The sequence below is a fragment of the Syngnathoides biaculeatus genome, chromosome 6 (assembly GCF_019802595.1).
Source record: "Syngnathoides biaculeatus isolate LvHL_M chromosome 6, ASM1980259v1, whole genome shotgun sequence".
Classification (NCBI taxonomy): domain Eukaryota; kingdom Metazoa; phylum Chordata; class Actinopteri; order Syngnathiformes; family Syngnathidae; genus Syngnathoides; species Syngnathoides biaculeatus.
Window position 1 is genome coordinate 19,777,362 of NC_084645.1, and position 14,069 is coordinate 19,791,430.

General features: G+C 48.8%; 1 protein-coding gene and 1 non-coding gene across 2 annotated transcripts; both read right to left on the reverse strand.

Moving 5' to 3' along the window:
* Window positions 1-3,102: 3,102 nt before the first annotated feature.
* On the reverse strand, window positions 3,103-3,190 carry trnay-gua (transfer RNA tyrosine (anticodon GUA)). Its single transcript is given in 2 exon segments — window positions 3,103-3,138; window positions 3,154-3,190. It is a non-coding gene; the product is annotated as a tRNA-Tyr (tRNA).
* Window positions 3,191-4,422: 1,232 nt separating this feature from the next.
* taf3 (TAF3 RNA polymerase II, TATA box binding protein (TBP)-associated facto) lies at window positions 4,423-13,849 on the reverse strand. The gene is made up of 7 exons (XM_061823688.1): window positions 13,130-13,849; window positions 10,980-11,222; window positions 8,194-9,992; window positions 6,966-7,045; window positions 6,083-6,359; window positions 5,891-5,997; window positions 4,423-5,282 (listed from the first exon to the last, which is right to left on the reverse strand). Exons 1-7 carry the CDS (start codon window positions 13,293-13,295, stop codon window positions 5,168-5,170), a joined length of 2,787 nt encoding a protein of 928 aa, XP_061679672.1. The 5' UTR covers window positions 13,296-13,849; the 3' UTR covers window positions 4,423-5,167.
* Between the last annotated feature and the right edge of the window lie 220 nt (window positions 13,850-14,069).

The window sequence follows — 14,069 nt, forward strand, 5'->3', positions numbered from 1 at the left end:
AGAGAAGCTGCAGTCGGAGCAGAGGCGTGGTCAGTGCTGGGAAGGAACCGAACCATCCAAGAACGACCAAAGTTCTTTGTCACCTACGTCTGGGGACACAAAAAAAGGCTGATGGAGCGCCGACACCGGAAGCGGTTTGTGAACTACGGAGGATTTCAATGAAGTTGTTTGGGCTTCCCAATTTTGGAAAGATTCAAAATTGTCCTTCAAGCCAGACTTGAACCGGCAACCTACAAGTTTTAGCTAGCAATTGAGCTACCAGCGGGTCACTGAAGGGCTTCACTTCATCATGTCTGGGGATATAAAAGACTTTTGCATCGTGCGTTAAATCGGGATGGAAAACCACAACGTGCAGTCCGATAGGGGCTTGCGGCAGGAAGGGCATCCATCTTAAAACTGTGCCAAATAAATATGAGCGTCCATCTGAAGAATCCCACGCCGTCAAAGTGCAGGGCGTCGGTGGAAATCCGGCCACCGTGGGTCGAAGGCGACGGGGACGGACGGGGAGGGGGAAAGCGGAGTCGTCGGCAGAAGAAAAAGAGGAAGGCGCAGAGCCTCCAGCTGATTTGAATGTTGGGACTATGACGGGAAAAGCTCAGGACTTGGCTGACATGATGATGAGGAGGAGAAAAGTTGAGATATTGTGCACCCGAGAGAGCCGGTGGAAAGGTAGCAAGGCCAGACGTTTATGAGCAGGGTTTGAATTATTTGAATGTGCAGCAGATAAGGCTGATTAAGGACAGAGATGGACGCGTGCTAAACAGATGGAAAGAATACTTTGAGAAGTTGATGAAGGAAGAGAAGAGGAGGCAAGTGTGTGGACCGGGAAGTGCCAGTGATTCGTAAGGACCACCTTTAGAAAGTTCCAAAGCGCTGCTTGACCCACAACTCGAACGAGATCCGGAAAAAGTCGTCCCTCGAGGTTGGTTCCAGACGATTCCAGGCGCCTTTTGGCCTCAAGTGATTGCGAGTGTAATCCCGCCCCGTGCGCCGCCGGCCGCACTTTTGTTGTTTTCTGGACACTTTTTTTTTTTTTTTTTTTTTAATTCCCACCCCCCCGAACGGCTTCGGACAGCTCAGTGGGCGTCGCCTCCAATTTGGAAGGTGCACTTGTTTGTTTGGTTGACTTTTGAACAACGGACGGCGACTGACTTCGGAAAGCTCTCAAAATGCAGAAGCGGGGGTTGCGGGGGGGGGGGTCATTTGTTCTTGGCGAGCAGGGGAGGGGGGCTGATGGAAAAAGATGGACGAGGCGCAGTCCGATCCCTCACCGAAGAAAAATGGACGTCACCAGGCGACTAGATGAACGTTGGACATGATTTTGCACGTGACATTGAACGCCGCCCTCTGGCAAAAAAAAAAAAAAAAGAGAAAGAATTTGCACTTGAATGATTGTCCTCACGCTGAAATGTAATAATAATAATGAATAAAACTGAAGAAGTCCGTGAAATTCAACAGAAAATTCCCACACAGGGAAGCCCCCGTCAAGGTCAAGGGCGAAAACGTACCTGACGGTCTTGTCGGGAGGGGGGCACCGCATGCTGTCGGTGTACAGATTCTGCACCAGGACCAGTCCAGAGGAGCCGCGTGAGAGACCCGCCGGGGTCAAACGGGGGACAGACGCCGTCCTCGGCGGCTTTTCCTCTCTCGGGTGCCTTTCTAACCCTAACCCGGAAGCCCCAACCCCAAATGTCCAAGTGACCAAAGTTTTTTTTAATTTTTATTTTTGAAAAATGTATCAGCAAACTGGCGGCACGGAGATGGAACCGGTTCGAGCATCTGCCTTGCGGGTCTGAAGACCGGGCGGGGTTCAATTCTCGAGTGTGCGTGGCTTTTCTCCGGGTGGGCGCTCCGCTTTCCTCCCACATGCCAAAAACACGCAACATTCGTTGGACACTAAATCGGGGGCGTCAAGCTCATTTTTGTCAGTTGTGGTTTCCCTCAGCGGGCCCTCACGACTGTGAAGCCATCAAAATCTTTCATCGCTTCACATTTACACAAAAAAAAAAAAAAACAAACAAACAAACAAACGATGAACTACTTTTGGAATCAGATATCAAGGATTTTCAACTGTTGTTCATCTTTGGTATTTCAACATTATTACTTAAGATATGTGAGAATTTGAAATTTTGATACAGTTTTTCACGCAAATTGCCTTTGCGGGCCACATAAAATCATGCGGTGGGCCGAATCCGGGCCCCGGGCCTTGAGTTTTGACACCTGTGCACAAACTTGACCTTAGGTGTGATTGTGATTATGATTGGTTGATTCATTTTTTTATGTGCCCCGCGATTGGCTGACAGCAGGTTGAGGGTGCGTTTCGCCGCCTGCCCCAAAATGGCTGGGATAGGCTCCGCCAGTCCCGCGACCCTTGTGAGGATGAGCGCCTCAGAAAATGGATGGATGCGTATATATGATAAAAACGACTATAATGTAGTGTAATATTTTTCTTACGAGCATGTTATGTTTTGATTTTTGTGGGCCGGAACGAATGATTGGTATTTCCCTTCATTTCAATGGGCAACGTTTACTTGAGATACGTACCAACAAATTGAACGGGTACGTTTTGGCCGTCGGAGCAGTCCGTCTTGCATCGGACAACGTGTTCCAGCACAAAATTGTGAAGGCAAAATGAAAGTGACAAGTGAAAATGTGTAACACGTAACCCACTTAAAAGCCCCCCCCCCCCCCCCGATATATATTTTTTTATAGCAACAGTATTCAGCGTAGGGGGAGAAGAAAAAAAATTCCCCTGAGAAATGAAATAATGTGTCTCGACACGTCACGGATTCATTGGAAATAAGGTCACGTTAGCGGGGGGCTGCTTCCACATTTGACAGGTTGTGCTCCTCATCCTCTGATCATCAAGCAAAAAAATCTTTTTTCCATTTTTTTTTTCCCTGACATGAATATTTGAAAGCGTAAAGCTGCTTTGTATGAATGTGAGCCAGCGCCAAGGACGACTTCGAATGCATGTCGGGATGCTGACTGCGTTCAATCTGAACGCGGCCACGGCGTTTCTTGTCACATCCATATTTGCTGGACTGTATGATTATTAGAACAAGTAAAGTGATGAATTACAACAACAACAACAAAAAAATTTCCTTCGAGCCGGATTCGAACCAGCGACCTAAGGATTTCTACTCAAGCACTCTACAGTCCTCCGCTCTACCAACTGAGCTATCGAAGGCTGCGATGACGGCGGACATTTTCTGTTCATAATTTCGGGCACTGACGGTTTTATGTGGTCCTCCAGTCCACTAGGTAGCACTGTGGCGGTACAGAAAACCTACAAAATATAAACGTCAAAATGCGACTCGGTACAGGAAGTCCACGAGCATCTTTCCGGGTGTTTGTTTTGGTTTTCCGAAGAACAAACTTTTCAAATTAATCTCTCTTCCGGTCGTCCATTTTGTCAAATGTCTCGGTTAAATTTCATTTCATATCATATCGCGGTGACACGTAAAATGGACCCGTCCACTTCCTCGACGTGCGACGTTTCCAGGTTCCGACCGGCGCCGCTTCAAAACAAGAGAAGCCCGGAAATGTTTCATGCAAATATGGAAAATTGAAAAGTAAATATTGTATTCGACGGAGAAAAAAAAGTTCAAACAGGCTGTATGCTTATCTAAAAGCTCCACTCATTGATTATGATTCCACGTCTTAAATGCATTCTGCGATTATTTCACATGCCAAATTTTGACAATCGCCATATCTAGTTATTTGGTTTATTAATAGCCTACAAGGTGTTTTTTTTTTCCCCAAACAAGCAAAGTTATTATTTTGACTTGACTAACCCGCATTCTGATTTGTAGACAAATTGGGGTTCCATCACCCACGGAGGGAGTGAAAGCCTACGAAAAACAATAATAATAATAATAATAAAAAATCAGAAATCAGCTCAAGTCAAACTGATAAGCACACAAAAAAGACCAAGAAAGAAAAAAAAAAAAGAAACAGAAAACTCAAAATAAGCGACATTTACACAATCATAAGAACTTCAATAAATTTAAACCCAAACGCATTATTTTCTTTTTTTTGGGGGGGGGTATTAAAAAAGGTTATTGGTAGCATATCCTCACTTAAAAAAAATAGTTTATGATTGTTTTTTAATGGACATTTAATGGATTTATCCAGCTGGGTTTTTTTTTTTTTTTTTTGTAATTTGCATTTGGGCCTGGTCCCATTCTGCTGTGAATAGCAGGGCGGGGGGCACTTTATTTATGTCATGGAATAAATACTGGAGGGTGGGGGTTGGGGGACAAAAACCAAAACAACAAACACTCCGCACTGTGGTTGCTGGTGCAAGACCCTGCCCTGCCGTGTCCAACCAAGAAATCTGTTTGGGTGGGGAAAAAAAAAAAAAAAAAAAAAGCAAAACAGTTCCTGGAGGGAGAATAACAAACACTGACAGACAAGACGTGCAATTTGTCAAAGTCTTTGCGTCTTTAAAGTCTGCCAACGCACAGACTTTTCATTTTTAATAGTCCAAAACTTCCATGAATCACAATCATAAGCACAGCCAACATATGACCAAAAAAAAAACAAAAAAACAAAACAAAACAAAAAACAAACAACGCAGAAAAAGGTGGGCGATGCGGGCCTTCGCTTCTACGCCGACGCCCGACATCCCAAACTTTTCACACGCGGTATCCGAGGGAGTGAAATAAAATACAAACTTTGAATTTTAAAAAAATGTACAGAAATTACAGAGTTAAAAACTGATAGCTGAAAACGCTGTCACCAAGTCGTGTCCTAAGGGGGGGGGGTGAAAAAAAAAAAAAAACTTGGCTTGAGAGTTGGTATTTACATGCTATTTATAGATTGGGTTTGTGTGTCTGGGGTTTACATAATTTTCAATGATGTGCATTGAAAGCGGAGATGAGGAGAAGACCCACGCGTGGTCTCGAATCTCCTGCAACGGCAAACGAGGGCGTTTTGGTGAAAAGGCGGCAAGTTCATCAGGTGGCGCTGAAAACCACCCCCCGGGCCCCCAATCGTGGTCCGTCCATCCGGGCCGACTTCATGAAAAGTTCTGACATCGCTCTCGTTTGTCCCTTCTTATTATTTTTCTTCTTCTTCTTCTTTTTTTTTTTTTTCAGTGCCCAATGGCTTTCAAGTCCTTCCAAAATCGTGGCCCAAAAAAAAATGTGCTTTTTGCATAGACTCAATGCGGTTTGTGTTTCTTCTTCTTGTGTTTTTTGTCCTTCTTCTTGCTGGAACATTTGACACAAAACCATTGCTGGTCTGCGGGGGGCGCCGTCAGGATTCCCACGCAAAGCCTGAACGCAGCAAAAACAGAACGTCAGCGTCGCGTTGCCGTGCTACCGTCGTGCGCTAAATCTCGCCATGAAATGAAAATGACCGACAAAAGGGGCCGTGGCTATTTACCGCTTTGCAACACAGAAAATTTAAAAGATTGTTATTTTGGTTGCCCCTCTCCAGCAGGCAGAATTTGATTGGACCAGATACAAATTGTCCCGGGCCAGCCGCGGTGAGCGTTGACGGCCGCAGTCCGACGCGGCGCAAGCGCGAAAGAGCAAATTTGTCTTGTCGTCCGATGCGGGCACGAGTTGAAGAAAAAGACGACATTGAAGTTTGTTTGGAGCGCCATTAAACGCAATTGATAATCGCATTTGGATCCTTTCTTGTGTTTTGAGATGGTGAATTTTGGGGTTTTTTTTTTTTCTTAGCCGTTGTCAAAATGATCACAAAAACTTTGGAGTCTGTCTTTATTATTATTTTTTTTTTTTTTTCAACAAAACTACAACGTTATAATGGAACGCTCGTAAATATTTGAAGCGCAACACATTTCAAGGTGCAGTTGTGCAGTTCTGAATGTTTGCAACGCGCGTCTGCTGGATGCAAAAGGAAGAACGGGCCTCCTTACCAGTGATACCAGTCGTCACAGTCGTCGCATCCGATCATGGGGCTGCCGTCGTCCGGCTTGTCGCATCCGGGACAGATCCAGATCTGGTTTCCCCACTCGTCTCGGATCTAAAGAGGCAGAGCGCGATGCGTTAGGTCCCGGCCCGGCCCGGCCCCTCCCGCCCCGTCCCGTCGGCCGACGCCGGCCACTCACCACGTACGTGCTGACCGTCTCGGTGACCACGCTGCGTACGGGCGTCTTGAAGGAGGCGGCGGGGCCCACGGGGGGCCCCGCGGACGACAGCGGCAGCGCGGGAGGCGGGGGCAGCGCCGGCGGCGGCGAGGGGGGCCCCGGAGCGCACGGGAGGACCGGCGACAGGACGGGAGGCGGCGGGGGCGACCGGGGACGAACGGCGGGCGTCGACTTGACGGCGGGGGTCTTGGGGGGCGGAAGTTTTGCTTCGGAGTTGGGAACCACCTTGCTGATAACACTGCGGGGAGGGAGGGGGGCAATATAGCATCAAATCAACTCCAATTTTATAGAGATCATAACGAGGATATCGGGAGGAGTTTGCTTCTTGTACTACATCCAATTATTTGATTTTTAGTCACTCGTCAGTCTCAAAAAAACAAACAAACAAACAAACAAAAAAAAAAACAAAACACGTTAGCAGTAGCGTGAACGAGTACATTTGTTGTGACCCCGGAAGGAAAGTTCAAATTTCCCTTAAACAAAATAAATGAAAAAAGATTTGGAACAAAAGCAAAGCAAACATTTGAAATGAACCAAAGTGAAAGTTCATTTCCGTCAAGAGAAAACAAAAAAATCTGAAATGTTTTTAAAACACTTCAAATAAATGTAAATTATATTTTCAATTTAAAAAAAAATTGAATACAAAATAACTGGCTAAAAAAGCCATCTATCAACATATTCAGGCAGAAAAAACATAAAATTAGGAAAGAAAAAAAAAAAAGGCTACTTCTTGCCGGCGGCCTTGCGGCGAATTGGATGGCAGTGAAAACGTCGCCCGAATGACGTTTGTTCGCGTCGACGACAACTCGGAACGTTTTGACCACGTCGGAAACGAGTCGCTTACATTTTGTCCTGGCCCCCCACTCGCAGCGTCAGTCTGGGAATGACCGGGGAGGGCGCCACCGCCGGCGGCTCTGCCTTCACCTGCACGATCAGAAAGAACAGATCAACCTGATTGGATCTTTTGAAAAGGCTTCGACGACGCCATCTGGGTCGGTCCCGGAAAAAAAAAAAAAAAAAACGCCCGCCCGAAGGCTCGTTGTCGTGACTGGCCAACGATTGCGCGGCATTTCCAGAGTGTCCGGACCGCACGTTAAAAAAAACTACTCGGACGGCGCTGGTGGGTCCGTCCTTGAAATGGGCTGCAACTATAACGAGTTCATCTATTATTGGATATTTAAAAACTTCTCTTTCAAACGGTTAACAAAAATGATGATTTAGTGACTAGACGAGTCCAGAACGTCAGAAAATAGGCAAAAACGTTGCAAATTGTTTGTGATTGAATACAAAGATAATCAGTGTGCGTGATTATTTTTCAATCACGTGTGAACGTCCTAAACCGCTTATCCTCACGCGGGTCGCCCATCCCGGCCGACCGCAGTTACACAAACGTTCACACCGCGCTTCATTATTACAATTGCTGCAATTATTCTCATTGACTACTTAATTACAATGCAAAATATTTACAGTTGAGAGGCAACGATTCTGTGGATTTGGCCAATTTCCAGCGAAAGGAGCTCTAACACGTCGTTATTGATTCATTTGTCGATTCATGGTTTGCAAAAAGTTGCATTGTGGGAAGGAATTGCCAGAGCCACAGAGGAAGAGCGGACACGGCAGCCGCAGGCTCCCTCTAGTGGCGACTGACGGGAGGACTCAATTCAACGCTAAGACAGTTTGGGGTTTTTTGTTTTTTGTTTTTTTTTTAAATCCACTTCACTTCTACTTGACTAACGTACATTACATCTTTTAATAACGGTTTATTTTCTAAATGTATAGAATGATCATAAGGAGAAAACAAGAAAAAAAGAGTTCCGCGCTTTTCACGTTTCCTTTCAGGTATTATTATTATTATTTTTTTTTTTAACTTTTACTTTTACTTGGCTACTCGACACCAATGTCTTTTTTTTTTTTTTTTGTTCCGCGCTTTTCACGTTTCCTTTCAGGTATTATTATTATTTTTTTAACTTTTACTTTTACTTGGCTACTCGACACCAATGTCGTCTTTTTTTTTTTTTTTTTTTTTTAAAAGCCCAAACGGTGTTTTTCAAAATAAAGAGCGAGAGGCAGACCTTCTCCAATCTGAGTCTCTCCTTCTCCTTCTCTTTCTCCTTTTCCTTCTCGCGCTTCTCCTTCTCCTTCCTCTTCTCCTCCTTTTCGCGCTCCTTCTCCTTGGCCTTCTCTCGCTCCCTCTCCTTCTTCTTCTTCTTCTCCTTCTTGTCTTTCTTCTTGTCCTTGCTCTTGCCGTCTTGGAGGACGGGCAGCAAGGGGGGCAGCCGCTGGCAGGAAGCGGGCCCGAACAGGGCGGGCGCCTCGCCCGGGGCGACGGGCGCCAGGGCGGCTTGCCTCTGCCTGCTGTCCTTGCCCTTGTCTTTGTCTTTGCCCTTGTCTTTCTTCTCCTTGTCCTTCTTGCCCTTCTCCTTGTCCTTCTTCTTGTCTTTGTGCTTGTCCTTGTCTTTCTTGACGGCGACGGCGCCGCCCTCCCCGTCCCGGGCTTTGCTCTTGACGGAACCCTCCGGCGGCGCAAAGTCCCGCTGGCCCGCGAGCTCGTCCTCCTTCGCGCCAAACTCCTTCCAGAGAATCTTCCCGTCCTTGGACAGGTCCTTGTTCTTGTTCTTCTCCTTGTTCTTGTCCTTGTCCTTCAGCTTGTTCCTGTCCTTGTCGCGATCCTTGTCTTTGGGCTTCTCCTTCTTCTTCAGCTTGGTCTTCAGCTCCTTTTTCAGCTTCTTCTTCACGTCCAGCGCCGACAACTTGGACTTCTCCTCGAAAATCTTGAGCAGGGGCTCGGGCGTAGGAGGCGAGGCCGACCCGGACGAGACGTACTCCTCGCGGTCGGGCGGCTGAGCCGAGGGCCCGCCCCGGTGGACCTTGCGGATCACCTCGTTGATGGAGTCGTCCAAGGTCCACTTTCCCGGGCCCAGCTGCAGGTGGAGCGGCGCGGACACGGGGAGGCCGGCGCCGGGCGGGGCTTTGGGCGCCGCCGGCTCCATGATGGTCAGCCTCCTGGGACCGGAGAAGCCGTTGCTGTCCGAGTCGGAGCCCGAGGAGAAGGCGAAGGGGTCGGGGTCGGGGTCGCGCTCGGAGCGGGCCTTGGCGATCACGGCGCTGATGGAGTCCTCGATGGCGCCGTTGCCGGGCTCGGCTTTGAGGAACGGGCCCCGCTCGGGCTCCTTGTCGTCCACGTTGTGCCGCACGTGGATGTTCTCCTTGCCCATGCGCTCGCTGAGCACGGACAAGGGCAGCTTGTGAACGCCGTCCGCCTTGCTCGGCGGCTGAGGGGGTTTGGCCGCCGCCGCCGCCGCCTTCGGGCTCTTGGGACTTTTGGGACTCTTTGTCCTGCCTGGTGATTTCTTCCTCTCCTTGGAAGTTTTAGGGGGAGAATGAATGGGACTGCCACCCCCCGAGGAAGGGATGAGCACTTTCGGGGACTTAGTTCTTTGTCTCCCAGGCGATGAGACTTTGGGCTTTTTCGTAGGGGCGGTGAGGGTCTTTGGGTCTGGGTACTTTGATATGGAAGGCTGAGGTCTGAAGGACGCCGGGGCTCCCGGCGGGGTTTCGGGCGACGGCGGGTCGAGGGTGTCGTGAGGCGGCAGCGTGCCCGGGGGAGGCACCCGCTGAGGGTTGAGGGAGGTGAGGGGCTCCCGGGGCTCGGGGCCCCACTCCGGGCTGAGGCCGGGGAGCAGCCGCGGCCGCTTGGATGTGGGCATCATGCCCAGGGCCTCGTCGGGACTGTCCAGGGGCCTCTTGAGCGGGTGGTTCTCGTCATTGACCGTCTCGTCGTCCTCGAAGACCTCCTCGTCCTCCTCCATGGCCACCTGCATAGCCTCGGCCGAGGTGCCCGTGTCGGGAAGGACCTCCTCCTCCTCCTCTTCTGGAAGGAAAAAAAAAAAAAAGGAGATATGTCAAGCGGGGGTGCCACGCACATGCCCGCACTCACGTCCGAGTAGATCATCTTCACCTGCGTCAAAGTCCACACTGGTCCCGCTTTCAGATGCTTGTAAAACAATCAAACTCACCACAATCTCGCCTGGACATTCGCAGTTAACTCTTTGGAAAGTACGCCAGTCGTGTGCCCCCCCCCCCCCCCCCCCCCATATCTCAAGTGAACTTTGCCCATTGAAATGAAGGGAATTGCCAATAATTCATACCAGCCCACAAAAATGAAAACATAACATGTCCATCCGTTTTCTTAGCTGATTATCATCACAAGGGTCACGGGGAGTGCTGGAGCCCATCCCAGCTGCTAAAAGGGCAAAAGGCGGGCTACACCCGGAACTGGTCGCCAGCCAATCGCAGGGCACATGGAGACAGACAACAGCCGCACTCTCAATCACGCCGACGGGGCAATTCAGAGTGTCCAATTAATGTTGCACGTTTTGGGGATGTGGGAGGAAACCGGAGAAAAGCCACAAAGAACACGTGAACTCCACAAAGGTGGGGCCCAGATTTGAACCCCGGTCCTCAGAATTGTGAGGCCAACGCTCTACCCACTTGCCCCACAGTGCAGTCTGTCACAGTAACATTTTTGTTACGATTTGAATCGAACGTGCATCTTAAAAAGTCCGTCGTCGAAATGCAATTGCGTTGTTCGGCTCACGAACGTTTTGTTCGGAACGACGAATCCTTTTAGTGAACGAACTGAAGCGAATCGGTTCTTGGAACGATTTGGGCCTAGAAAAGCACACTCGCAAGAAGTGCCGCTCGGGGGATGGCGCCACTGAGCAACGGTGAATCACGTGATGCGCGGCGTCGAGTGGGCCACCGTTTTTTTATGTTAGCATTTTTCGCTTGGAGGGGGTCACCCGGTGTGCGATGAGCCCACGACTCCACAAGTTGGAAGAAAAAGCTCGATTCTCACCTTCATGTAAAGAGACCAGAGGCGGCATATAATCGGGAATATAGTCTTTGCGCTCTTCGGCGAGGAGCGCGCCGGGCTGGGGGAACTGCAGGACATTGTTCTTGCTGACGGGGAAGGAGGGCAACCGTTGGGGGAAGGCCACGGGTTCCAGGTTGCTGACATAGTCGTCCAGTTCGCTCAGACTCACCCCCAGCAGCCTGAACGCCTGACTCACGTCGTCCAGCACCGGATCCGTCCGCCCGTCTGCCGTGTCAATTCAAACAGACGTTAGAACCTCGGGTAGGCGGACGCCGTCTGGCGCTACGCGAAAAGCGCCAACCAATTTACTGCAATGTGACAGCGGCTTGAAGACCGGTACGGAACCAGAACATTCATTCAGTGCGCTTCGCTCTTTAGTACGTTTGCAGTCATTTCTTGAAGACAAAGAAAGGATTTTGATTTAGGTGCATCTTTAAGTATCATCATTTTTACAACTGAGGAATCCAGTAAACGAATATCTGTAATAAATGTTTTGTTAGGTCATCGGAAAAAAAATAAATAAATACTTAAGTACAGGTGTACTTATGTACAGTACTGGATTACTTGCCACCACTGACATTGACAAATACTCAAATACTATTGCTTTGAGAAAAACATAAAGCTTAAGTACAGTTACATGGGGAAAAAAAAAATACTCATCAGCCCTCCTGGCTTTGTTGTTGGTCAAACTGAAACGTTTTGAAGTTTAAAACTCAAAAGAAGGAAAAAAGTAGTGATGCCTCGGTTCTCGACCACAATCCGTCCAGAAAACGGTTCGAGAAGTGATTTGTTCAAAAACCAAATTGATGTTTCCCATTACAGTGAATTGGAAAAACAAATAATGTGTTCCAAGCCTAAAAATGTAGGCTTTTTTTTTTTTTAGCTTTTCCTGACAATAAACTGCATAGTAGAAATACATGTACAGCTTAAGTACTTTATATATTAAAATAATTTAAGAAGTATATTTATTTTTTGCTTAAAATCTATGCTTTAGTAGTAGAGTAAGCTCGGCTGGGAGCGTATTGCCGTATCCGTCGTGACTCTCCGACCCCGGCCTTGAAAACTTTTTTTTTTAATGAACAAAAGTGAAGAATAACTTTAAACAAGCAACTTGCCTTCTTTGGGGCCGTGATTGGGGTATAATACGGTCGTTCTCCATAAGAAGTCACTACCGGGACACGTTTGCGTACAGAAGCTGCGTTATACACAGTAACAAACGTGCGCCGCTTGCGCCACGCGCGTCGTGTCATTTCCGTTTTGTTTTCGGGGGGCGTTTGAATTGACAATAACAAAACGCGTCGTGGGTGGGTCAACTGGTTGCGCCGCATGCATTATGTTATTTCCGTGTTTTTTTTCGGCAGCGTGGGAATTCACAACGAAGCCTGTCATGGGTCAGCTGGGCTGGCCGCCCGCAATATGTTATTTCCGGGTTTTGTCGGGGGCGTTTGAGTACCGATTTTCGTTCGAAAACGGGGACGTTCGAGAACTGAGGCTTTACTTTAAATAGCACTAACGGTGGATCGGGAAGGCGGAGGAATACTTCCATACGCAGCCGTGAGCGGCACAGCTCCGGCCGGGGCTCGGGGAAGCCGTGTATTGCTCCGTCTTCCCGATCCACCGATACTGCTATATCGTCATCAGATGAGGATGAAGCCGAGAAATCGGCACCGTGCGATCGAGCATTTGTTGCGGCACGTAACGTAGCTCATGTGACTTGCGAAAATGGCAGCACCCCTGAAAATTGGTCACCGTCGATAAAAATCTTCTCAAAACACTGTGAAATGAGAGAGGATTTAACGTCACATTGTCAAAATAAGAGAACATTTTGCATGGTTTCCACAATCGGGTAAATTAGCGATAGGTGAAGCGGTTCACCTGTGTTCTCTGACCTCTATGACACACAAGATGGCGAAATCGGAAACATTGTTAATTTTAAAACGGATCAATTTGACCCACAACGCAAGTGGAGGTCGTGCACTTTTGACCACTTTCCCTAGAGGGCGCTACTCTGAGAACATCGCGATCGCGAACTCGAGCAAAACCAGAGAGAGCGAGAGATGGAGAGAAAAAAAAAAAGCGAGAAGAAGCGTACGTAAAGTAGAAAAGGGACGACGGCAGGACGCGGCACTCACACAGCTCCGAGTAGCGATGGCACACTCGGCCCATCTGCTGGATGTAGCGCTGCAGCACGTCGGCCAGCAGGTCGCAGGCGGTTAGCTGAACGGCGTCCCAGCCCAGAGCCTGGCAGATCTGCGCCACCGACACACGCAGTAGCGAGCGGCCATAGCTCTCGCACATCGTCGTTAGCGCTCCTCGGTCTCGCTCAATCCCGTCTCCAAAGCCTCATGCTCCGCCAAAGCCCCGCCGGGGCGCCACGAAAGCCGCTCGGGTGGCCAATTGGGCTCATCTACTCGGCTAAGCGCGCTGGCGCTTTTGCCAGAGTCGCCATCTTGATTCGCTCGACGAGACCCATCCCGGAGATGCTCACTGCGCATGCGCGACGGACGGCGACGCTGGCGCTCGGAATGCGATGCGTTCGCCGCGGCTGGGAATCGGGGAGACGCACTTGCCCGTTTCTTTAGTTGCGGCCTCCTCGCTCCTCCGGTTCCCATGTTGGCGCCCGACCCATCCGCAGATCCCGACAGAGGGGCGAGCGGGCGAAGGGGGGGGCAAATATGTTCGGAGCGATGAGACGATCCGTCCTCGATGACGCGCTTTCCCGGTGACGGCACTTAAAGATGACGTCGTTGTCCGTCATTTGGTCACTGGTCGGTCACGGCACGTCCGCGTTATGCTTTATCGATAAACTGGAATCTATCAACCCGATTGCCACTTTCTCGTTTGTGAATAACCTTTGAAAAAAAAAAAAAAGCGGTCGTCTTTTTTTTTTTTTTTTACACGTTAATCCACCCCTAAAGATTAAAGTGCGCTTTGAAACGCGTTTTTAGTCCTTAATTAAATTAAAAACAACATGAAAAAAACTCTTCGGTTACTGCACTTGCAGCGCCAGCAAAATGCTCGACGGGTGTTTAATCCATAATTTGATCACAAGCTAATCGCTTATTTACATTT

Excerpts from the sequence above, each read along its gene's own strand:
- taf3 (XM_061823688.1), bottom strand. The coding sequence starts at position 13,295 with ATGTGCGAGAGCTATGGCCGCTCGCTACTGCGTGTGTCGGTGGCGCAG. Across the intron at positions 7,046-8,193 it reads AGAGACTCAGATTGGAGAAG|GTGAAGGCAGAGCCGCCGGC; the intron begins GTCTGCCTCTCG and ends CTGATCGTGCAG. Across the intron at positions 5,283-5,890 it reads TGTGACGACTGGTATCACTG|GCTTTGCGTGGGAATCCTGA; the intron begins GTAAGGAGGCCC and ends TGCTGCGTTCAG.